The sequence below is a fragment of the Haliaeetus albicilla genome, chromosome 15, assembly GCF_947461875.1.
Source record: "Haliaeetus albicilla chromosome 15, bHalAlb1.1, whole genome shotgun sequence".
NCBI classification, from domain to species: Eukaryota; Metazoa; Chordata; class Aves; order Accipitriformes; family Accipitridae; genus Haliaeetus; species Haliaeetus albicilla.
The window spans coordinates 33,917,723-33,943,027 of record NC_091497.1 but is presented as its reverse complement, the minus strand read 5'-3'; the positions used below and the strand labels follow the sequence as shown (position 1 = coordinate 33,943,027).

General features: G+C 44.9%; 2 protein-coding genes across 6 annotated transcripts; one reads left to right on the top strand and one right to left on the bottom strand.

The window, feature by feature from the left end:
• Positions 1 to 287: 287 nt before the first annotated feature.
• Positions 288 to 10,787, bottom strand: TRIM13 (tripartite motif containing 13). 4 transcript variants are annotated; one of them, XM_069802741.1, is made up of 2 exons: positions 10,530 to 10,787; positions 288 to 1,708 (listed from the first exon to the last, which is right to left on the bottom strand). In XM_069802741.1, exon 2 carries the CDS (start codon positions 1,703 to 1,705, stop codon positions 476 to 478), a length of 1,230 nt encoding a protein of 409 aa, XP_069658842.1. In that variant the 5' UTR covers positions 1,706 to 1,708; positions 10,530 to 10,787; the 3' UTR covers positions 288 to 475. The 4 variants fall into 4 exon arrangements, with proteins under 4 accessions (XP_069658842.1, XP_069658840.1, XP_069658841.1 ...); XM_069802739.1 differs by lacking the exon at positions 10,530 to 10,787 and adding an exon at positions 4,820 to 4,972; XM_069802740.1 differs by lacking the exon at positions 10,530 to 10,787 and adding an exon at positions 4,671 to 4,785.
• A 2,244-nt stretch (positions 10,788 to 13,031) lies between these two features.
• Positions 13,032 to 23,516, top strand: SPRYD7 (SPRY domain containing 7). 2 transcript variants are annotated; one of them, XM_069802736.1, is made up of 5 exons: positions 13,032 to 13,137; positions 14,391 to 14,507; positions 17,556 to 17,722; positions 19,381 to 19,483; positions 22,298 to 23,516. In XM_069802736.1, exons 1-5 carry the CDS (start codon positions 13,032 to 13,034, stop codon positions 22,393 to 22,395), a joined length of 591 nt encoding a protein of 196 aa, XP_069658837.1. In that variant the 3' UTR covers positions 22,396 to 23,516. The 2 variants fall into 2 exon arrangements, with proteins under 2 accessions (XP_069658837.1, XP_069658838.1); XM_069802737.1 differs by lacking the exon at positions 14,391 to 14,507.
• Positions 23,517 to 25,305: the final 1,789 nt, after the last annotated feature.

Here is a 25,305-nt window from a genome sequence, read left to right as displayed (position 1 = left end):
GGTTCCAGAATGTGAATGATGCACTCTGTATTTTGTATCAACAAGCCTTTCAGGACAGTGCTCTTCTCAACCACAACTGTTCTTCCTCTTTCCTAACCACCTCCCAGTTAAAAATAACTTTTTTTTTTAACTATGACCTTTTAGGAAGTGACACTTTTTATCTTATTCTACAATTACATTAACACTAAACTAAGTACACAGTTTGGCCCTATATTTTGGTAAGAAAAATTATTTACAGTGAATAATATTCACATAATCACCACTGAAAGAAGAATCCAGAAACAATGTGTTTTTCAAAGCTCCATTTCATCTTCCAGTTTATCAGTGCTGAAACTATGTGAACAGTATGAATGTTTTGGAAACATTTCGAATCTTTGAATGTTTTCACTGGAACTCTTAAAAAACCAATTAATTTTAAGAAGTTCTATGTTTTCTTCACCAGATCTCTCTTAGTTCTTATATTTCAGCAGGGACTTCACAACAGTTTATATTTGCACACAAACTGTGCAACATTATCCAGTACAACCAACGTATAGTTTTTACACTTTTCTCTTAGAAGTAAAGCTCCATCTGTCATCTGTTCCCAGTAAAAGACTGCATGATCTGCTATCTCCACTGTATCTGCCAAATAGGACAAGCTAATTGTAAAGAATTGAGATTTCCAGCACTGGAGATTGTCAACGACTGACTCCACGAAGGACATTCTGGTGACAGCAAGAATAAGCAAGCAAATAAGAGAGTTCACTATAAATCTGCGTGAAAAGACCGAGGGAATCTTGAATTTAAGAGTGTTGTTTTCCTGAGGCAAGGAAAGTTTGTCCACATCAACTAGTTTTATTCCATTCCACTGGCTGGTATCAAAGCTCTTCATTGTAGGGCTGATGTCCACACTGGAACAAGGTAAAGGGGTTTCTTTGAGCACCTTGATTTTTTCCCTGAACTCCTGCATCTGTTGCAGAAATATAATGGGTTCAGACACATCTTTGAAGGCCTCCGCGATGTTAAAAGCCATCCGTTGCTCTTGCAGAATTGTTTTCAGTTTATTGATTTCTGGGTCATAGGCCTGCATCACTGCAAGCTTCATGGTCTCAAAGTCAGAGAGAATCTCATTTCGTTTCTGCTCCAGTGTGTGCTGCAGCTTCTCAAAGAACTCCTTCACTTTGTCAGAATCTTTGGTCAGCATCTGCAGAGCTTTCCTCTTACTGGTTTCTAAAGTATCCAGTCGCGAGAGGGCATCTCCACAACGCCAAGTTTCAAAGCCCTGAAACAGGGTTTCAAAAGCCCGCTTCTCCTGGGAATAAGCTTCTTCAATAGAACAGAAAACATGCTTTGTGTGGTCACCACGGGTGGCACATACCCCACAGATCAGCTGCATGTCTGTCCGGCAAAAAATGTTAAGGGGTTGCCCGCTGTGAACTTTGCACACAGGCATTTTCGGAGTTACTTTGATTTTGTTATACTTCTCCACGATACCTTTCAGGGAATAGTTGACTTGCAAGCTGTTGACTCCAGTAACGGGAGTTTCCTTCCTGCACGTGGGGCACTTGAAAGGGGATGGCCTCCAAAGCACATTCCTCACGTTTCCCTCAAGGATTCCTTCCAGACACTTTCTGCAGAAGTTGTGTGAACAGGGCAGGACACGAGGATCATCAAACAGGCTACAGCAAATAGGACAGGTGAGATCTTCCTCTAGGAGCTCCATCATATCCTAGGAAAGAGAAGAAAGATGGTAATGGAACTTACAAAATTTATTTCTCCTCCAGGAAAACCATGCAAAAACCGACCTCCATCTGAGACACAGCTCAGTGAGAAAAAGATCTACTTTTTTCTCCCGTATCCTTAAGACAGCGCCTCAGCTGGTTTTTTGCAGCCGGTCCAGTTACCTGTGGTATCTGGCCACCAGATGGCAGGCATAAGAACGCCTCATTGTTCAGGCAGAACCATTTTTGGACTCCAGGAGAAATCCTGGAAAAGAATGCTTGCCAAACCCAGCAAGGACTCTGAATGAAAATAACTCATGTACTCATAATAACAGTTCAAGACTTGCATCTTTCCTCACTGATGCAATATGCAGAAACTGGATTTTCACAAAGGATACCCAGCCGATACGCCCTGCTAAGACTCGATTACTCTCTACTTGCTCAACTCATCCAAAGCTTACACTTTCAAACCCCATGCCCCACTACTCTAAGAAGGTCACTGAAACAGACCAGCTTCAGAATTGCTTCAGCTACAGAATAGGTGATGTGGCTCTTTGCTCTACCTGCAAAGCCAAAGCTGAGTCACCACTCACCTAAAAAGTCAGCTTTTCTCTTGCTCCTGCAATATTTTTAAATAACCAAGCGAACGTGTTATTGTTGAGCTATTCAGCACAAAGTTAAAGTTTCTCTTCCGCCCTCTTCCTTCTGCTAAAAAGAACAGGATGACAGGAAGACAATGATTTTGCCCCTGTACTCTTGAGTCTTCCTCTTTATGAATAGCTCTCTCTTTCCAACTTGTACTCACAGCTTTTAGCCACAGTAGCAGCACAAAGATCAGTTTTGCTCATGTGTTAAGAGGATAATAACTACAAAACTAAAATGACAGTTCTCCATCTTTTAGTAAATGGAAATTCACAGTGCAGAAAGTATTTGCTCCATCTCTTTTACCGGGTAGGATTTTACTTCTTAGTTAGGGAGCTGGAAAAGCAGCTTTGCATGCCTGACAGCGAGGACAGCAAACCACTGCAGAAAATGCTTACTACAACACGTTCCATCAAAATTGCAGGACAAACATTGAAGACTTTCATGCTCCTAAAAATACAGAAAACATACACAAAAAGGTTTCATGATCCAAATAAAACTGTCCTGTTGCATTCCAACCCCACTTATCCAATCAAATAATTATGCTTTACAAATATAACTGAATTTCAAAACCATTATATGACATCATTAAAAACCTCGGATTTTAAAAAAAGAAACAGGCAAGTCTACGAGGTTTTTTTTCCCCCTCTTACAACACCAGTAACACCAAACCAAAAATACTGAAAACTTGTATGCCTGCTTGGGACAGCTGAACTTCTGTCTTCTTTAGGACACTCATTTCAGAGCGTAAGTTGCCTGTGGATTGAAACATCCCTTTGTATTAGCGACTTGGTATTTGTGTGAGGAACTACAGCAACATTTCAACCTCTCCGTTGGGAATTTCTCTGTGTAACTTCTGATCCAGGTTTGGACGGCCCTGGAATTCCCCCCTCATAGCACACGGACCAAATGGCACAGCGGTTCCTTCCTTCACCTGGGCTACATAAACTTTCTGGGTAGAAACCCAGCAGATGTCACCCATCAGAAAGAGCAACTTGCACAGTTTTATCATTAGGAAGAAGAATGGCAAAACAAATCAAACCATAAAACGCAAAAACAACCACAGCAGCTTTTTCCCACACTCCAGAGAGAAATTCATTTAGCATGCTTCTCAGCACAGAAGTTGGGTTTATCAGCCAGCAGCAGGCTGAAAGCAAAACCAGAATTTCACCAAGCTTCAAACAAAACAAAAAGATAGCTCTCGAACTGCAAGTTTCCCGCAATGGCGTGTAAGTATTCTAAATAAAACTTGGCCGAGTCGCGCTGCATTTCCACAAGCAGTTGAGCTCATCAGGAGAGGTCTGGTCTCCCTTCCTTCGCAAGCACCCCGGTCCTTGTCAGGACCTCCTACGAGCAATTCCACCAGCCTTCTGTCAGGCTGGTGTGTTGAATCAGCCCAAAAAAAGGGTCCCACGCAGAAAAAGGCAGGAGGAAGGGAGATGGGAGCTCCTGCTCCCAGCAGCAACAATCTTAACTCTGCTCGCCCCACCGAGAGGAACCGCAAGCTAACGGAGGGTCAGCGCAGATATTTTAACGCGGAATGATTGACCCCCGGGTGCAGTAGGTACCCCGGCAGCCAAAAAGAGCTGAGGGAAGTGGCCCGTGTTTTAAGCCTGCTATTTCAGGGCCAAAGTTGTTTTTTTTTTCCAGGAGTGCCAGGTAGATCCAACACGTTCAGCCTTCCGAAAGCTCGAAAAGCCTGCAGAAACAAGCAATCCTGCCTCGGTGCAGCCACCAGCCCCAGAAACACCGTTTCGCTGACAGGGCCGGCCGATCTGCGGGGCGCAGGGAGCACCGCCAAACCCCTTCTCCGGCGCTCCCCTCCTTCTCCCTCTGCCCCGGGAGAGGTCCCCTCGCTCCTTCGGCTTACCAACACCCTCCCGCCCGGGGGGGTGGTGGTGGTGGTAGGGGAGGGGATCCCCGACACCGCCCTGAACGATGGCGTTCCCGCCGGGCCCGGCCCTGCTCCCCGCGGCCTGCCCTCCGCCGGGCACCGCTTCTCGGGGAGGAGGGCAGCCCTCGCTGGGGGGGCGGGGGGGGTCGGTCTGCCTGCCCTCGCCCCCGCAGCGGGGTTTAAACGGGAGGGAAGAAGGCTGCGAGCCAAACCACCGGCGACGGCCGCGGCCTTCGCTCGCCCAGCCGGGCCTGCCCCTCCGGGCCCCGGGCCCAGCGCCGACCACCGCTCCCCGTCCCGTCCCGTGTCCCCCCCCCGGGCTCCGTTACTCACCATCCCCGGCCGGGGACCGCGGAGAGGGCAGGCGGAGGGAGCGGGGTTTGCCTCGGCCGCCCCCCCCCCCCCCCCGGGCCCCGGCTCCCTCCCCGCCTCACCTCGGCGGCGCGATCCCCAAGGCCGCCGCCATCCGCCCGGCCCCTTCCTCGCTTCGTCCTCAGAACCCCCGTCCCCTGCCCCGAGTCGGGAGCTGCTCCCCGCCGTCCCGAACCGGACCGGGGCGGGGGGGGGGGGTGAATCCACCCACCTTCACCGGCGGCCGCCGATCCGGCCCCCCGGCGGCTTCTTCCTCCTCCTGCTCGGCCCCGGCAGCGGCGAGGAAAAGCCCCCCCGGGGGCTGCCTGGAGGGAGGGAAGGGACGGCCCGGCAGGCCGGTGGATGCCGCTTAGTCCGAGGCCGAGCCCCCCCGCCCCTGCCCCGGGCAGGCGGGCAGGCTGGCCGGCTGTTCCGCCGCCGAGATCTTGTCTGTTGTTGTTGGTTAACTCTGCGAAATCGGGACTCGCGGAGCGCAGCGCGCAAGGCTGCGCAGCCCAGCCAGCAGCGGCCGCCGGCTGGCGATGCCCGCCGAGCGCCTTCCACCTCCTGAAGGCCCTCGTGAAGAAAAACAACCTCGTTTTAGCCAGACGGTAGCCTTACGTGCTTCGTAAAAGGACGGAGACGCGTCCCTATTTGCCTTAAGCACCGTTTCCTACTGGGGAATCTCTTGGAGAGAGTAACGCGGCGCGTCGAACCTGCGCCGGTCTCCCCAATAACACCGACTAGTCGCGGGGAGACGGGGCGGGGGGCATCCCGCGTCCGCCTGGGAGGACCCTCCAGTTGCAGGACTTACTAAACTGCGGCTCCGAGTGCTGAGACTGCGGGGAACCTTTGCGATCTGTATCTTTTTGGCAGTCCTTCTGTTGGTTCGTGGTCAACATAAGACTTTGTGAAACGCTACGTCAAAAGCCGTGCCTAAAACACGCGGTACTCTGCCTCCAGCATCCCTGTCACTCCCCTACTCTTCGCTCACCCCTGCAGTCACGTCGCTCATCGGCACAGGGGAGACGATTCACGTTCGATACTACCGATACTACCCACACAACTAACGTCACAGGCTAGACTGTACTTCCACCAAATGAAGCTCCCACGGGCACCTGACATCTTCCGACTGTTTAAGAATCTGGATTTTAAAAGCCATTCAATAACACGCACAGGCTGTGCTTCCCCAATTTACTGCAGCCAGAGGAGGAAGAGCTCTCTTCTTCCTCGCCTTTCCTCCTGCTGTCTCCACCGGAGCTGGCCTGCCCTCTCAGCTGGACTCAACAGGAACAGTTTGACCAAGGACAAGTATTTCTGAAAATCCCCTTCAGAGTGCTCACACATTTGGGCATTTCATCCACTACCTACAGGAGAACGGTCCCAGAAAGTAGAGTTGCTGCACAAAAGCAACAAAGACTTTTAGGTGCGCTTCAGCGTCATGCTTGTTTCTTCTCAATTGTCTGGCATCTTCTTTGCTGTTTATTAAAAACAAGTAATTCCAAGTAGTTTCCGAAGAGTGATAGCTTAATGCATTCCTCAGCTACCCAAACTGCGTTCAAGTGATATCCCAATGCTTGCACATTTACGTTTTCCAAGTACCCCTTGTCTATGCTTTCCCAGCATGAAGAATTTCCCGATTCTACTCATCTTCTCTTTAATTTTATGGTTAAAGATATTAACGACAACATGGTATTTTAGATTCCTCACTCATAATTAAGCTCATATGCTTCTCGTGTAACTTTTTTCCTGATATATTTTTAGAGTACATTTTATTCTCCATTAATTCTTTGGGCTGGTCCTACTCCGTCTCCTTATAAATGAAGGAGGAGCTGTATGGGCATAAGAGTGGACGCCTGCCCGCCTGGGATATCTCCTCTTCATTAGGGCCATCGGAAAATGTTCTTGTCCCTCCTTGCCTGGGCTTTCTTCTCTCAAAGATGAAAGCTTAAACTTGTGGGCAAACACAGCTTGGGATTTCTGTGACAGTGCCCAGCCAGCACTGTACTTAAGTGTACCATGGCTGTCCTGAGCATGATCAAATATAATTCGGGCATTTTATTACTTCTATCTGACTGATAGAACAACTGTTTTGCACACATCTTCCATATACTCTATACTCTTTTTACCTCCTTGTTGTTTATAGAAGTTTTTCAATAGCAGTTTGCTTATGAGTTTGCATTCCCGCATCTGAGAGCACAGAGTGTCTTCCTGAAGCAGCATCAGAGGCCGTTTGTTGAAGCTTCAGAGAAACGTTCTGGCCGATGGAAAAGAGCATTAGTAGATTTGTGGCAATATTTCCCTATCTAATAAGGAAACAAACCCAAGGGAAATCTAGGCTCAAAGGAGAGGCCCGGCTTGAAGGGAAGTGTTAGTATAAAAGTCACTTACCTATGGGAGGGTTGAAAATACAGGGGTAGGAGTTTGGAAGGAATTATAAAATCATGGCAACTTCCAGCTTTATGAAACAAACACCATGTTTGTTGTAAGACAAAGGGATAGTGCCTACTGTCATCTTTAAACTACAGAGAGAACCCAGACCATGGATCTTCTACTCAGTGTTATGACAGCAGATTTCTGAGACTGAAGCTGTATGCTGTGGTTCAGTCAGCGAGCTCAGAGCTGACCGCTACTGTGCCCTCCTCTTCTGTACCAGCTCTGCCAGCCTCGGCAGATGCTTTACTGAGCTGATTCGACCCACTAAGCCAGCAGAACGTTATTCCCTTTTCTTTGCCAGGTGAGTTTGCTGCTGATTCAATGAGTTAAACCAGTTCAGTGCAAGATTAGACAATCACCAGGTCTAACATCAGAGGAAAAGAGGAACAAGATTTTTCCCTTTCTGTGGAAGCAAGCCATTAATGTGACTCAAGCTGTAACAGCTAATTTTACCCTGAGAGGTAGATTCACGGGGGGTTAAGCCAAGCCGAGACTGTGCTACTGGCAAAAGAGATCATTCCATCCCTTTCCCTTCCCTTAGACATGTTTTCCCGATGCCTCCTCTCCGCTGGCTCCGACACTCATGCGGCCACATGTTAGGCTAGATCCACTTGCCAACAGAGCTGAAAGCTAATCCAGTTTAAAAAAAAAAAAAAGTTTTCAGCAGGATCAATTTTGGCAGCCAGCTGATCCTGCAGCCTAACAATGCCAGGATGAGCCAGCGAGAGGGCCTGTTTTGGTGGCAGCCTGCACACACGTCAGCATAAACCAGAAGTGCCCCCACAGGCCATAATTTCACAAATGCTTCCAGCCAGCTATTGCTGGTGCTGCTGCCAAAAGTAACACAGCCTTGCCCTTCGGCCACACCAGCTGCTCATGCCGGGCCCCAGGCACCCCCCGTGCTGTGCTGGAGAAGATGTCGAACACAAAACTGATTGATAAATGTAGCTGGCATTAAAAGCAGCTTTTTTTTGTTTGTTTGTTTGTTTTTCCCCAGGTTTGTATTCCCCATCAGTAAGGCTCCTCTGAAGCCATGCTACCAAAGACCTGTCAGATTGTAATTGTCTCCTAGGGTGAAACACCAAGGCAAGAGGTGAGTTGAAGGCATTTTCCAGTCTTGGCTGCAAGTCTGCCTTTTACTTCCCACTGAAGGAGGTCAAGGCTTCACGTCCCATCGCAGAGGTGTCAGAGCACACACAGAGTACACTCCGGTGTTGGGACACTGACTTCTTGAAGCACGCTGCTTTTTTCAGCTGTGCTGGTGTGAGCATACCCTCAAGTGGAGAGAGGCACTCTGAGATGTACGATGTAGTCGCTGTGGGGACCTAAACACGGAAATAAATCTGCAAGAGCTTTGATGCCGATAGCAGCTCGGCAAGAAGACACTGTAAGATAACACGAATAAAGAAACTATTCAAAACACCTCCCTGTATCAAACACCTTACTCATGTATAAACGTTTCACAACTATATCGTATCTGACTACGTTTCTTTTCAACAGATACATCTGGACTATATTAAACACTCCAAACGAGGGATCAGAGAAAGCAGTTTCTTGTTATTGTTCCATAAAAGCTACTTTTAATATGCATTGTAGAAATACCAGGCATTAAAAATCCATGAAGGATCGTCAGCGATTGAAATGATCAACTGCTGTTTTGAGGTCTGAATTTCAGAGACTGCCTTGATATCTGCAAGGTCTCCGACGACTATTTTAGCAGTACTGAAAAGCTCTGTAGTTTTACATACAGAACTTTGACCCGCACAGTTAACTAATATTCATCACTTTGCCAGATTTTCCTGCGAGGGGAGGGAAATCGATGATGAATTCAGTTATCTCCTTAGCGTAACCCTATTTATTTACAAAGAATGTACAGCCACGTCCCATTTCCTTGCACGCAGAGGAAGCAAATGGGAGGGAGAACTGTGCGGCAGTCCAAGTTTGCTGCTCTAGCCAGGATGCTTGCCCAGAAGAAGCTGTCCCTTGGCTTTTTCTCAGGGCCATGCACCACTGCTTCTCCCACTGTCTGCTGGCTCTCGCGTGGTGTTTCCGGTCCCGGACATGCACACAGGCAAACACAGCTGCAACCAATCTGCGCTCTTGCTGCCGCGTTCGCAAGCAGTCCCTAGAGAAATCTCTCTGACTTTCCCCAAATTAGTGCTTGCTCATAGGAGTTAGCTCATCTTAGCGCTTGGCCATGTAGCCCTGTGCCGTGGGCAGCCGTTTCTAGATTTTAGCTATCTTACGCCGTAAAAGAACTTGATTGTTCCTTCCCGAACAAAGCATGGCCAGCGTGCCTGTCGGTTTTAATGAGGTTTGTGATTGCCTATAGATCAAAGCTCTGCTCCGGTGAGTTTTGCTTATATTGCATAAAGAGGAAAGGAGAAGTGACCTCCAAAGTAAATAGAACAACGAGGAACAAAATTAATTTTCATATACAATTTCTTCTGTGATTTGGCAAGCGTCAGATTAACTGTATAAAACAGAAGACTTCCTACAGAATGTTAATCCTCACAAGAACACATTATAATGAAGATTTCAAAAGTACAAGCACAACCTGTTCTTCATCTGAGACCTTGTCTGTATCATCTTCCAAACCACAGGCCTGACCCTGGGAGTGGAAGGACTGCTTTCAATAAACAAACCTTGATTTTCCAGTCCTGCACCATCATTTACTTCTGTGCAAGTTGCATGAAGACGTTACTAAATCCATTCCAGCATATTTAATAACTACTTTTTTCATTGGTTTTCACAGGTGTAAATGCCTCCACAAAGCTTGTGGCAGCAGAGGAGCAAGTCCCAGAGATTTTTACTAGCAGGGCAAAGAGGAATTATTTTTCTGAGAACTGATTAGTCGTGTTGTATTACATGCTGTAACAGCAGGAGAGAGTTCCCCTCTCTCCCGTGAATTTGGCGGTATCAGGGAACCTTTCTGAAACATACTTGTCTGCAGCCAGTAGATCTACTTTGCAGGGCAAATGAGAGACAGTTGTACTTTGTGAATGAAGCTCTCAGCTAGAGAACAAAACAAGTCAATGACCACCATTTTCTTTCAGCAGATCTCCAAATACGCCTGCATTTGTGAAATGCATGGGACCGGGTCGTTTTCCTGTCCTTCTAACATGGTTCCCAGACAAAATGTCTGTGCTGCTACTGTTCAAGGAAATAAAGTTAAAACCCTGCGAGCAACAAACATGTTTAGGCATGCTGAGCATAATTTTGCTTCCAGTGTGGGAGGGTCCTAAATACTTGGCCTCCCCAGTGAAAGAAATGCACATTCAAGAAAGGCAGAAGCTGAATTAACCCTTCATTACCAAGCACAATCATACTTCTAAATATTGGGGCCCAGATCTTAATTTCCTTGGCGCAGTTCTTTGTGCGCTGTGAGAATTTTAGTGTTCAAATATGCTCTAAACAGGCTGACAAGCACCTTTACAAATACTGTCCTGCTGGAAATGCTCGCCTCATCCTCCAAGAAAGGCATACGAGTAAGCCACGTTTCTTACCAGCCGACCAGCTGACTTTTGCCTTACTTCCACCGGACCAGAGTTGTCATCTGCTTGATTTTGTCCGGCGCCGGAGCCTTCACTCGGAGCACACGGACACGTTTACTGCTGTTCCCGCGCAACCCATTGTGACGTTGAGCTGTCACCAGCTGCTGTCAGGGTGCTCAGCAGCCAGGCTCTGCACCTGCAGGGAGACAGGATGGGTGCAGGGATGGGAGCTGCACTCACCTTGGTCCCCCGAGGCCTCCTGCCCGCCGAGCACATAGGCACTGGAGCCAATGTGCTCGGCAACTTTTCCAAGCTGCGGCATGCGCTTTACCTTCACGAGTGCTGCAGTCTGCTGGCCTGTAAAACCCGCCTCCCAAGTTGAGAAAGTAGTGGAGCGGGAAACTGGCAGGAAGGCACGGCCAGCCACTGCTCCCCAAAGCCCCATCCCCTTGAGTCCAAACGATTTGGCAATGCTGACTTCATGTGGCGAGATGCATTTGGATTCCCAGTGCTTATTTTGGGGAAGAAAGGGCTTACTGGGGCACAGAGAAAAAAATGGGATGGGGACTCATTTGGAGGTTGAGTCTCAAAGTTGTTGGGTTTTTTTTAAACTATATTAACATTTGTCATTTAGCATTTACTGTAACAAACCCACAGTGTGTGACAGACAATAAAAATCCCGCAGTGACTTAAATGGGACTAATTATGTGAACAACAAGCTACCAATGAGAATCATGATGCCCTCCATACGAAATAAATAAACATCAGTTTCCACCTAATATTTACTTCTTAGATGTTCAAGAGTAATCCCATTTGGCGTATTTTAAGGAAGTGAGCTCTTGACCCCAAATGTTTATGGGCTGTAACAGTAAGTCAAATAAAAGAAAGGAAGCATATTTTAAAACTGTTCTTAAAATCAGATTGGTTTTAGGGAGAGAGACAGCGTTTCACCTCATGTTTCAAGTAAAGGGGTAAGCGTGACTGATACAGCCCATCCAGACCAATAAGATAATTCTTGCTATGAAGATTTCTTTTAACAAGGGGTTTTGAATATCTGCTTAGCCCCCTACCCTCCCAGGACAGATAACGTTGTACCACATGGGTTACGTTAGTTCCATCATATTATATACTGTAATAAAATGTTAAGGGAGCTTTCTAGGTGAAATGCCACAAAATAAGACACCAGCTGAAAATCATGAGAAACAACAATTTCATCCCGAATTGGTTTGGAGATATATAAGCCTTTAAATAGAAGTATTTAAATTATCTGCTGTCTGCAAAACATTCTAGATCAGTGGTTCATGGCACAGTATTTATTGGATATTTTTCTGTAGGTAAATAAGAATGTGAAGTAGGTACACATGGGGTTCTATAGCAATGTTATCACTATTTACTATATATGTTGGAGTTTGTGGCCCAGTTTGTGGCCCCCGTTCTGGATGCTGCGTGCTGTAGGGACAGCTCTAGGGCTTTCACTGAAGAAACACTTGTGTAACCCGAAGGCCACAAGTCAAGCTACAACTTTTTAAATTACGTGGCATTCTGCCTCTATGAAAGGGACACAAAGCTGGTCCCAAAGTATGCTTTGCAAAAAGGTGGTAAGTGCAATGATAGCATGCAGGCTTTTCGCTGTAGTGGTCTTTACAGTTGAGTTCAGCTGGTCCTGAGTAAATCAGGAGGAACACTCTACAGAAGCTTTTGAACAGGTGAGAAAGTACTCTAGAAGCAGGCAGGACTCAGAAAGTTCAGAGTTAAGACTCACTAGCTGGACAGAAGATAAGGAGAAAGAGCGACCTACAGGGAGCAAATGCCATGGAGGCCGGCAGAGAGACCCTGGGTGGGAGCGAACCTTTCACTTCACGGGCTCCTGTCCCTTTGGCTTTTCCAAGAAAGAATTAAAAAAAAGAAGGGGGGGGGGGGGGGGGGGGGGGGAGAAGAGATAAATAAGGTTCTTATTACTTGGAGCCAGGAATAACTGACCAGTAAATTTCCACAAAGGAGTCCCTTCCCACATGGCCCAGCACTGTGACGTTTGTCGACATGATACCTACCATCTGCTATCATGATCAATGTCCCCCTTTATATATATGTAAGAAGTATATATATAAAAATTGTCCCTTATATGTGTGTGCATATATGTAAAAATTGCCCTTTGGGTGCCGCCTCAAGCCAGCGCCGCCTTCAGACGCAGCTCCTCAGCTGCGGAGGGGAAGGAGCAGGTTTCCGGCTGCGCTCGTTTTACTTTAAATATTGCACTTCCCGAGGAAAGACGGTGTTTTAAACGGGTAGGGCTTGTTTCTGTTTTATTAGACCGTCCTCGATGTCACAAGAACCCCGGGCCCAGCTGCGCCCCTCAGCCCGCCGCCCGCCATGTCCCGCCGCTTCCCGCCATGTCGCGACGGGGCGGCGGCTACCTCCCGCCCGCCAGGGGGCGCTGTTCCCCCCGCTCCATCCCTGCTCTTGCCTCTCTGGCCCCTCCTTGCGTCTGCGCGGCGCGGCGGGGTCCCGCCAGTCATGGCCGCCTCCGTCTTCTGCTGCTTCTCCTGGTGCAGGGATGGCGGCGCCGGCCATATCCCGTTGAAGGAGATGCCGGCGGTGCATCTCGACACGCAGCGTATGGGTAAGGGGCGGGTGGGGGCAGCGGGCAGGCCTCGTGAAGGGCCGGGGGGTGTGCTCCCGGCGGGAAGGCCGCAGGCCCGGGGCTCGGCGGGGGGTGTCCACCCGTGAGGGGGACGGGTGGCCGGGGTTGTCTGTCTGTCGGCGGGAAGCTTGAACGGGGAGCCGGTGGGGGTTGTCGGCTGGTTTTAATGCGGTGTAACCGTAACGGACCGAGGGGGAATGCGCGCCTGCCTTTACAGTTTATCCTCTGGGGGAAAGGGGCTTTTTTGGCTACTTCTTTAGAAGGACTTGGCAGTTTTCAGGGAAAAAAAAAAATCTCAGCCGAAGCTCATCAGCAGAATGAGTAGGTGGGGGTGTGCCACTGTCTGAGGGGGGCTGAAGATCTTGGTCAGATTAGGCAAGGGACGGTGGTTCAGAGCTGAGGGGGTGAGTTACGGCAGTGAAGACGCAGAAGGATCCAAGCCATGCGGCGTCTCATCCATCCCGCTCGTTGAGCGTCATCCTTAGGATGAGCTATCCCCAAAACCATGCCAGGGCTTTACTGAGAAGTGATCTGGGGCAGCTGCAGCAGAGCCAGGGAAAGAGCTAGGACGAAAGCAGTGTGGCCGATCCAGGGTCCAGTGCTCAAGCGCAGTTATTAGCCCGGTTTTATTCCGTTGTGTCAGTGGACTTTGCCTGTCTCCCGTGTTCTTGACCATGACAACAGTGCCTAAAGATGAAGTGTCCACTGGAGAAGGAAAAGGTAGCAGAGGACTTTTTCTCCCTGTCTTGGCAGGTGTGTTTCTATTAAAAGGATTTCTTCAGAGAATAATTAAACACTTTGCAATTCCATCAAACATTTCTACCCGATGTGCCTTCCCTTCTCTTAGCAGAATTTGTTTCTCCACTGTGTAGAGACAGGGTACAGGGCTTTGGTCTCATAGTGAACCCTTTCTGACTAAATTGTAAGTTACGCTTCTGATGTGGCTGAGCAAAGTTCGTAATTGGCATGGTGTCATAAAATGCAAGAGGTGAAATTAGAGCAGCTTATAGATTTTAAGTAAATAAACCCTAGTTGAAAGGTGAAATAGCCTGTAAACGGCCTTCCTTTTCTTACTTCAAAGCGTGGCCTGTCATCGTAATTCTCACAGACTAATGAAGTTCTTACTTGGGGCAGAAAGAAAAAAAACTGTTCTGAATGTTCAGGGCTTTTAACAGCTGCTTCCAGACCTCTAAAAATGTTTTGAAGTTTTGCGGGTTTTTTTCTTCTTGCAGGAACAGATGTTGTCATTGTTAAAAATGGCAGAAGAATATGTGGCACAGGAGGCTGCTTAGCCAATGCACCTTTGCATCAGAACAAGAGCTATTTTGAGTTTAAAATCCAGTCCACAGGTTAGTCAGCAAAAATGTACAACTTTAAACTTGGAAGGTATGTCAGATTGCCCGCTGGTGGTCACATCTCAAATACCGAGCACGTGCGTCTTTCTAATTGCATCCTTGAACTTGTGAATATTGGAGAGTTTTATAAGTTGTGTAAAAGGAAATTTCTTTTTTTTTCTTTTTTTTTTTTTTTTTTTAATTGTGGCTCTGAAATACTAAAAAGAATGGTAAGTATATTACTAAAGGAGTGGAAATACTGAAACACCATATTGTTTTGTATGCTGTTGTATGCATGTTTCTCAGTTAGCATATTTTAGAAATGTTTTTGGTAAATAAATGCTTATGACCACATAAAACACTGTAGCTATGAAGTATTTTTATTTTTTAAATAGTGCCGTTTATCCAGCAATGTTTGTAGCTATTTGTCTACTTCCATTTGCTTTTAACACGCACTGTGTTTGCCCAAGCAAGGGTAACACTCCTTGTGCTACACTTTGCTCTTCAAATCAAATGTGCAGCACTTATTCTGACACTGCCTTGTCAAGAGGAGCCTTTCAGCACCCTGTTTCTTTATTTGTTTTGCACTGATCTAATGCAAGGCAGCGGAAAGTGAATGAAATTTGGAAGCATTATGCTTTTACTAATGTGGTCAGCTTCACTAGTACAGAGTGCACTTCAGGCTTGCCTGTATTCTAACATTAATAATCAGCCTGTATTTTTAAAAACAGCAGACACTGTGAAAATGAAGATGTTCTTTCCCTAAGTGTGTAGGGGGAGGGAAGAAGAAGGGAAGTGTTAGTCCAGAGACAGGCCTTATGATACCAGCTGGAGCTTGAACCCGGCGCATTTTGGGTAAGGGTTGTTTGTGTTCAGTTGGATTGGAGTGCAGGCAGCATGAACACAAATCCGTCCAAAACACCTTGCAGTCAAACCAGCTGTTTAGTTTTAAAGTACGTGTAAACCCCAGATCAGTCTTAACTTGGCAATTTTAGTATCCTTTCTGCTGGGGGAAGAATCCTCTGCAGCTGTTGTTCATATATGGTCGTTATTCACACAGATACGGTATCCATGTTCTTATACTTAAAAAACACAGGAAATAAGCTTTCCTGGTCCCTCTGAGCTGTGTCTCGATCTGTTCCTATGCCCCAAGGCAGGAGAATTGTAGATCACTTAAAACTTTTAATTCCTAGAAGTGTCCCTGCACAATCTATTAGGAGTCATCTATGGGGTCACCCTGGCTATTGGAAAGTTTTCTGAATCTGAATCTTGTTCACACTCTTGTCCTTTTCATGCTGGGCATGTAAGTATTAGAATACATTGTTCAGCAGTTCTGTCTTTTGAAATTAATTTTCCTATATTTTTGCCTCATTTTAGTCTTCTGTAGATTAAAGAGTACCAGGTTGGGTTTTTTTCATTGTCTCCTTAGAGGTGATGGTTTTACACTTTTAATTGGTTTTGTTTCTTCTAGAATCTCTCTAATTGACCTAATTTGTTTTGAGGTATGATGCTTAAAATGGATGCTCTGCTCCAGCTGCAGCAGCAGTAGACGTCCTTCATCTGCTGTACATACAGTATGTGTCCTTTGTACATGCCCTACATCCGGAAGTTTTTCACAATAGGGCACAGACTCACGCTCCACGTGTAGTCCATGGTAATGCCCAAATTATATTCTATGAACTGGTTGCCAAGCCACTATTGTATTTGTGCCACTTACTATTCCTACTTACCTGCTGTTCTTTGTAACTCAGAAAAAGCAAATGCATTTTCCTTATTTCAGACCTTTTAACCAATTTGTCAGGATCATTTAAAACTTGAGGGGCCTCTGAAGAGCTTGCAGTCCTGTCAGGTTGGTATTGGCAGCACATTTAATAAGCACATTGTCATGTTATCCAAGTCATTGATGTGAAATACGGAACAGTATCTGACCTTGTGCATGCAATGCAAAACCTCAAACCCCACAAGTCATCTTTCTGGATTTGACAGGGTACTACTGATGAGTAGTCCTGGACAGTTTTCTAACCAGTTGTGCATTCATATTGCTGTAACTGTCTAGACCATGTTCTCGTAATTCGACTATCTCAATGCTGTTTCAAAAACATTACCAAATCTAGCTCTATTGTATTTACAGTCTCTTCTTTTTCCCTAAGACTCATCTAACCCACTGAAAAAGGAAATCGTGTTGTTCACAAATCCATGCTAGTTGGATTTATTTTTTACATCCTCTTACAGTCTCAGAGTTTGTTTTCAATATTTTTCTGGGAATAAAAGTTAAGCTAAGTGGTTACAATTCTCTGGATCCTTCTTTTTCAGGATAAATGCTGTTTATCTTCAGCCTCTTGTGACTGTTTGTACTGGGTCTGGCCAGGATGGAGTTAATTGTCTTCATAGCAGCTCCTGTGGTGCTGTGTTTTAGATTTGTGACCAAAACAATACTGATAACACACTAATGTTTTAGCTGTTGCTGAGCAGTGTTGGCATGGTATCAAGGCCTTCTCTGTTTCTCACTCTACCCCTCCAGTGAATAAGATTGGGGGTGCACAAGAGGTTGGGAGGGGATGCAAGCAGGTGTATGACCTGAACTAACCAAAGAGATATTCCATGCCACATAATGTGACACTCAGCAGCAAAAGGGAGAGGAGGGGATTGAGGGACGTTAGCCATCTTTTGCTTGGGAATTGGTTGGGCAGCAGTCTACCTGTGGGAGGTGGTGAGCGATTGCCATTACATCACTTTGTTTTGTTTTGTTTTCTTTCTTTCTTCCACTTCTCCTTTGCTTATTAAACAATTTTTATCTTTACCCACAAGTTTTCTTGGTTTTACTCTTTCTGTCCTCTTCCTCCATCACACTGGGGCCTGTGGGGCAACTGATTGAGTGGCTGGATGGTGCTTAGCTGCCTACCAGGGCTAACTCACAGTAGTCCTGGTATTTCCAAGAGATATTTACTGGTAGTACCGCCATAGCACTAGTTAGAAACACATTCTTCATGCTGTCCTGCTTCAGTCAGATAGTTTTCAAAATAATGATTCTTTTTTTCTTACCACGTTAATGTCACATTTTAGGGATTTGGGGTATTGGAGTTGCAACCCAGAAAGCAAACTTGAATCAAATTCCACTTGGTCGAGATGTCCATAGCCTGGTGATGAGAAATGATGGAGCTCTCTACTATAACAATGAGGAGAAAAACAGACTACCAGCAAACAACCTTCCTCAGGAGGGCGATGTGGTGGTGAGTTTCTTAAGGCTTCTTTAATTCCCCAGGTGTTCCAGGATCCCTCTTATTTACAGCGCTATGGTCAGACTGACTGTTCCAGTCAAATTTTTCAGCTTGCATCTCTCAGTTTGGAAAGTGCTGATACAAACTCCCGTTGTGTTTGAACGGATCAGCAGCCTGGATATCAGTGGACTTTATTCTCAGCATTGATGTGTTTCTGAATGAGGGACAGGATTTGCTAGTGTTTGAAAAGGAGCCTCTAATGCTCTGCTGCAGTTTGGTTGCAGTATCTACCTGACGGATAACTCCCATCACAAGGATCTTCTTGTTTGAGATGGGACCTTCCTGAACAAATAATGTGCTGAAATGCATTACATAGCTGTGTACCATGCCCAGCTGAACTCATGATCCTGTAGCTAATTGGTTAATGATTAGAAAGACAAAGCTGAGCAGAGACAGGTCCTGGGAGTTAAATTAATTGTATTTTTAGCCAAACTTTTGTAGGGAAGAAGGGATAATAAGTGGGGACGGGGTAATGCTAACTGGGAAAATGATTAAGGATGAGAGCAAATGGAGAATCTTAAGATTTATTTTTTTGTCCCTTACTATTACAGGTTTCTCATAACATCTTTAAGTGACTTGGAACAAAGGGTTGTGTTCTATTGCTGTCATTTTCTCAATGTCTTGTTAGAGATTTATTTTCAAAAATACATGGGAGCAGTGCAATGAAATTTAGACCATTTATCACCACTACTTTTTCTTGCTGGGTAACCTTGCCTCTATATAGCAATGATTAGAAATTTCATCTTTAAAAGCCCCAAACTGCTAAGGTTAATGCCTCCATCCTTTACTCTCAGATACTATATTATTCTTCTCATTCTGTTCTGAAATTGGTTTTTTTGAGGGTTGCAGAGTGTTTCAGGGTTTCGTCAACCTATGTAGTCTGAACAGCTTCAGCTAAACACAAAAAAGTGGCTGATGTGTTACTGCTACCTCCCCAGTTCTCATAAATTTAGATTTATTTTCTTCTGTCACGAAAACAGATTTCTGAAGTACTGAATGACAATGCAAATTGTCACACTCAGCCATACCAAAATGGAGAAAAATCATTTAGCTAAGAAATAAGTAATTTATTACCTTGTTAGTGTTTGCTGTCTGCTCTGTGGTCAGCATATTTATAGCATTGTGTATGAAACCATGGTCTGTTGCTGCTGGCGGAGTAAATGAGCTGAGAGAGGTTTCCATATGGAAGTATGGACAGATAAACTTAATTCATAGCATCACTCTTTATTAAAGTTATTTCCATGAGGAGATATAAACAAGAAGACTGCAAACTGCTTAATATTCACAATCATTGAAAATTTTGTGTTTCTTTAACATGGTGAAGAATAATTTGGAAATTTGTTTTGTAAACTTAGTAAGATGCAGTGTGCAGTACTGTGGTGCATCCAAATTGAATGAGCATTAAGGAATCCTGAGTATTTGAAAATACAAATGTTAATGGTCATTTATTAACTTCTAGTCCTTTGCAGGAATATTTCAAGTGAGGTTTTCTAGGATGGTGTGGTTTGCATAATGGTGTTAAAATTTGCCTGTGGCTGAGAAAGCTAAATTAAGTAGCAATCATATGTGTATAAACTTGTTGATTTTTATTATTTTTCTGTACTTTGTAGGGCATTACATACGACCATGTAGAATTAAATGTATATTTAAATGGGAAGAACATGCATTGTCCAGCTTCAGGAATCCGAGGGACTGTCTATCCAGTGGTCTATGGTAAGTCAGAGGTTTTCAAACTGTTTCACAGTATGGACAATATTTTTGTACCAAGTCTGTCTTGTGAGCTATGCATGCTTCTTCTCACTTAAATGGAACACACATCAATCACTTATTTTTGGCAACTACAACAATAAATTGCATGAAAATACAAACCTAGGAAAATACGAAAGTGTATTTTCACCTCATTTTTAATGCTGCTTAAGAGCTAGGAAAAAAAGCACCACTTACTGGCTACTGACAGTGTCCATATCCAACAAGCTGGGGAGTTACTGCACTCGGTCTAAAAATCGCCAGGTAAAAAACAACTGTGAAGCAGATGAAAAAAAGAAAAACAACAAATTTGAACTAATGCAGACTTGTGGGATAATCTGATTTATCTCTGAAGCTTAGTATTTATGCCTGGTAATTTCACATACTTCATAAATCCATTCATTGTTAAATATGAATAGGTACTGAATTTCTGTTTGTATTTTCTTATGGAAGTAACAACTTTAATGTATTACTAGTACAGCTGCTTGCTGTATAATGGTACAGCTCTTTGCTGCTATACCAGATTGATGCTCAGTTTTGAAACTCGTCAATTGGTGAGTGAATTGTGGTAGCTGTTTCACCAGCAACCATCAATACAACCCAGCAGTCTTGAACAAGAAACAAATACCGTATCCAGTTAATCCCTGCATAGGCAGCTTAAGAAAGAATTTATGAATTATGGAAGCTGGAGTTTGGCCAAGACATGTGTTAACAGTTTACTCTTCCAGAACTTGGCGGTGGTTTTATAGTTCCCAAGTAGTCAGAATTCTGTTTTAACATCTCATCTGAAAGGCAGCACTTCCCGTAGCTCAGTGCAGAATCAGCGCTATACTCTGGGTTGGCTTGTCACTTACAGCAAATGATAACTGCTCGTCAGATTCCCCGTATTACACCTACAGCCATCTCCAGTTTATCTTTATTCCTGTGTGAGCTTCATCGAAGTAGTAGCCTCTTTGAAAATGACTTTGCTCTTGAGATACCATTAGCTATGTGACGTGGATAATTTTTTCATTTCATGGTTGGTTCCTAATAAACTGTTGGCGTGTTCCCATTTATATCTTGATACACTGGTAATATTGAATTTTATGAACAGGAAGAAAATACTCTAGATGTGTCGTAGGGCCTTTGAAGTCTGTAAATGTAGCTGACAAACGTCTTTCCAAGCTATTAAGAGTGGAAATTGTTTTATATGGTCATTTTGTGATGGGTTCTTAAGCCACATGATGGCGCTGCTAAAATGCTGTGGCAGACATAGGTGCCCTGCAGCACTGCGGGATCTCCTTGTGCAAAAAGCTTCATGAGCAGCAGGAGAGGATTTGCGGTGTGATAGTTGATTGTTGCATCTTCCCTATATTTTGGAAATGGTGTTACAAAGCATGAAGAATGCAGGTTGCCTTCAGAAAACGTTTGGTGGCATGTTAGCCTACTGTATATCAACTTTTTCTCTGACTAAAGAAGGTCCGTGCCTGAGGAGTGCAGTGACCTTTTATTGCCAGGCGCTCATTATTTTCCACAAGTGGGCATAATTTCATCATAATTATCATGTCTCCTACATATAGCTGTAACAAATGAAGTCTGAAAATTGCTTTTGTGTGGTTTTACTTGGTATCAACTTTATACATGTCCTTAATTTAATGTGAACTTCTAGTCACGTGAAAGGATTTGACCACAGAGAAGAGAGTTTCTTAAGCATTTACCCTATCCATAATTCAGACTAGAACTATAGATAACTTTTCTTTTTAAGAGAAACAGGATAGAGCAGGCAAACACAGTGTCAGGCTTGAAAATGTAAAACAGAGAAATGGACTTAAAGGTTGTTCCCTACAGCAGCTGTACCTCAGGTACTTTTGTGGAAGTGAGATGCAAACACTGCATAAGTACTACAGAACTGTACAAATATACTAATAGGAGTTTTAACTGAGCCTAGGAGGGAAAAATTCCTACCTTGGCTCTGAGATATCTAAACTCCAAACCAAAATATGGAGTTGAAGCTTTTTGGGTTTGATCTAATGTTGCTAGTGTACCAGGTTCGTCTTGGAAGAAGTTGTCTTTGAAAGAGATCTTGCTTTTCTGACTGGTTGGGTATTTCAGTTTGCTAATGCAATATATGAAAGCTTTGCTCTGAAAATCCTCAGCAGTTTCTTTTTTATATTCTACATTGAAGGTAGTAACAAAGGGTCCAAAACTGGGAGAGGTATTGTAAAAAAACATTAACTTCCAACTTCAAGAAGCAGTCAGAGAAGCTCTCTTTGGATCATGTGCTAAAACAGATGGTCTGACACCAACCATTGTAGACATCTGAAACCTTGTAAACCTCCAGAAAAATCATTGCGGACAGCTGACACTCCAGCAGAATTAGGAAGTGGACAGAAAAATACACAGCTGAGGAGGTGGCAGCCCTGCAATATGTATCTGGTAGTGTCCTTACTCTGTTTCTCCAGAAATCTACAGATTAGAAAATTTGGAGGGAACTGCCTGAGGCCCTGCTAACACTCCCAGTGAAATTGGAGGTAGCATTCTCATTGACTTCAGCAGGGACCATTACCGATTAAAGCAAACAGTAGAAAAGAGAGATGATTTGCTCTCCTCGGGTACATGTGTAGGGCTTTGGCAAATCTGTTGAAGAGATTTCTTTTAATTGTGTTGTATGTATGTAGTGGATGTATTGGAGAATATTCTTCATGGTTTGAGCATAGTATATAATCTAGTAAGATGGTGTAATAGAGGATCAAACTGTAAGCGTTCCTTCTCTAATTCTGTCTGTTTGGTTCTCTTCTGCAGTTGATGACAGTGCCATTCTGGATTGTCAGTTCAGTGAATTTTATCATACACCTCCACCAGGGTTTGAAAAGATCCTCTTTGAGCAGCAAATCTTCTGAATGTCTTCATACCGAAAATTTGCACCCTGCACTGTTATAAAAGCTTTGTCATCTTAAAGAAAGCTTCACTTTACTTTTAGGAAACATATCTGTATTTTTAGTAAGTACTTGTGGCTGTTGTCTGCAGAGTTAATATGTTAACTGCAACGCCAGGTAACTGTTGCAAATACGAGATTCCTGGCAATGTTTTGTGGTTGACAATGAATGTTTTGGGACAGGGTTTTTCTCTGATTTGTACTTGATGCGTAAGGAGACTAAGGGACTTTATTGTCATCAGTATTACATTCAGTATTTTGAATAAACTGGAGCCCTGTAAAGCCAATAGTTCTTATGCATATGATAGCTATGGAGATGGATAGTTCCGATGATTTTGTTCCCCAGCTTTTTTCACACAGAAGCTATGTACTTTGTTTAAAGGAAGCACTGTGTTTCTAGTCTGACATTTGGAGTTGTGGTGTCCCAGTTGTGCAAAATGACTAATAACACAATGGCATAACTAGCAGCTAGATACTTTTTTTTTTTTTTTTGCAAGGTATAATTTAATCCATTCCCTCAGTCTTAGACCGGCAAATATAACTTTATCTAATTCTTCTAGCTTTTCATTTGCTTTTATTGTGACAAATAATAGGACAATTTCTAGTAATACTTTTTTGTTGAACCCTAAAAAGTAAACCTGAACGCTACCTGTGTTTTTGAGGACCACCATGCTGTGTTACTCTGGTAGGAGAGTAAGTACAGATCAAGCCAGGTGAAGGGTGTGAGATGTTATGGTGAAGCCTTACATCTAAACTGTAAATTAGATTATTCTTTTATGGAATAGCGTATTTAATTTCTTTGTGAATCATTTATAAATGATTAATGGCTAAGACATTGTTCTAAAATGTGATGCCCTTGAATATAAATTGTGAAATGCTTTTTTCCCCTATTGTCATATTTAATATACTTCCTAGAATAATTTTTATTGTAAAGAAAATCTTCATACTGGATGTCTGTTTTTTGGTTTTGGCTCTTCCTGGGTTAATGCATTTGCATAAATGAATGATTTTATTTAAATATTTTTAGAAATTACCTGATTCTGAAATTTTCAAATACAAACGGCTTTCTCAAAGCCTTTCACCTTATGATTTTCTGCATCTGTCTTTTCATTCTGAGTGGCCCGTGTTTTTCTTCCCTTTAGCCTGGCTATCACATGACAGCGTTGGGTAGAACTTTTCAACCTGAAAGGAATGATGCCCTTGTCAGCATTCTGGTATAAAGCTGGGGAGATTAGAGTGCAGTTTTATCATCTCCCCTTGAAATCTGCTCTGCTTTGCTGTGGGCAGATCCGTAATGTAAGTTAAACAAAACATTTGTATGTTTCGTTTCAGTTTCCCCAGCAGATGTTTTGAGCAGTTTCCCCAGTAGACATGGGAGCAGCTGTCCCTGCTAGGGCAGAGGCTTCTGTGGTGAGTTGACCCTGGCTGGACGCTGGTGCCCCCCAAAGCCGCTCTGTCACTCCCCTCCTCAGCTGGACAGGGGAGAGAAAATAGAACGAAAGGCTCGTGGGTTGAGATAAGGACGGGGAGAGATCGCTCAGCAATTACTGTCACGGGCGAAACAGACTCGACTTGAGGAAATTAGTATTTATTGCAAATCAAATCAGAGTAGGACAATGAGAAATAAAACCAACTCTTAAAAACACCTTCCTCCCACCTCTCCCTCCTTCCTGGGTTTAACTTTACTCCGAATTCTCCACCTCCTCCCTGCCAGCAGTGCAGGGGGACGGTGAATGGGAGTTGGGGTCAGTTCATCACCCATTGTCTCTGCCGCTCCTTCCTCCTCAGGGGCAGGACTCCACACTTGTCCCCTGCTCCAGAGTGGGGTCCCTCCAATGGGGTCACAGCCTCCTTTGGGCATCCCCCTGCTCTAGCGTGGGGTCCTCCCCGGGCTGCAGGTGGAGATCTGCTCCACCGTGGACCTCCCTGGGCTGCAGGGGGACAGCCTGCCTCACCATGGTCTTCCCCACGGGCTGCAGGGGAATTTCTGCTCCAGCGCCTGGAGCACCGCCTCCCCCTCCTTCTTCACCGACCTGGGGGTCTGCAGGGTTGTTTCTCTCACATATTCTCACTCCTCTCTCCAGCTACTGTTGTTCTTCTGCAGTTTTGGGTTTGGGTTTTATTCCCCCTTAAATACCTTATCGCAGAGGCACTACCACTATTGCTGATGGGCTCGGCCTTGGCCAGCAGCGGGTCCGTCTCGGAGCCGGCTGGCATTGGCTCTGTTGGACATGGGGGAAGCTTCAGGGAGCTTCTCACAGAAGCCACTCCTGTAGCCCCCCACTACCAAAACCTTGCCACGCAGACCCAATAGAGCTTCCACCAAGACTGAGCCTCAGATGGCCGATGCGGCCCTCCAAGTCCCAGATTGCAGGGAGTTCCTGGGACCTCTCTCTGAGGCCAGGAGAAATGGCCCCCTCTCCTTCAGGAGGTGTGCTGTCCTGGAGAAGGTGTGCTGCCAAATGGAGGAGTTACAGGAGGAAGTGAGCAGGCTGCACCACATCAGAGAAGAGGAAAGGGAGATAGACAGGATCTTCTCTGAGACTTAGCAGCTTGAAGAGCCTCAGAGCCCATATGCAACAGGGAAGCGGGCAGTGTCTACCTCGCACTATCAAGGTAACCAAAACCTCTGGAGAAGGGGAAGGATGGAAGCTGGTGACTTCTGGCACCAAGAGGAAGGTTCCTGCCTCACCTAAGGGCTTACAGCAGCAAAATAGGTTCAATGCCCTCAAAGTTGAAAAGGAGCTAGATGTGCCTTCAAGTGCCTTTTGATACTCTTCAACAATGTCTTCAACAGTGGTTCTTTGCCATGAAAGACTACCGAGATGGAAGTGCTTCTTGTGGAATTACATTCTCATTTGCGGGGAAAGGAGGA

What these genes read in the sequence shown, in the direction of transcription:
- SPRYD7 (XM_069802736.1), top strand. Translation starts at nt 13,032, where the DNA reads ATGGCCGCCTCCGTCTTCTGCTGCTTCTCCTGGTGCAGGGATGGCGGC. An exon ending in TCTCGACACGCAGCGTATGG is followed by an intron (nt 13,138 to 14,390) that starts GTAAGGGGCGGG and finishes TTCTTCTTGCAG; the next exon opens with GAACAGATGTTGTCATTGTT. An exon ending in CTCAGGAGGGCGATGTGGTG is followed by an intron (nt 17,723 to 19,380) that starts GTGAGTTTCTTA and finishes TGTACTTTGTAG; the next exon opens with GGCATTACATACGACCATGT.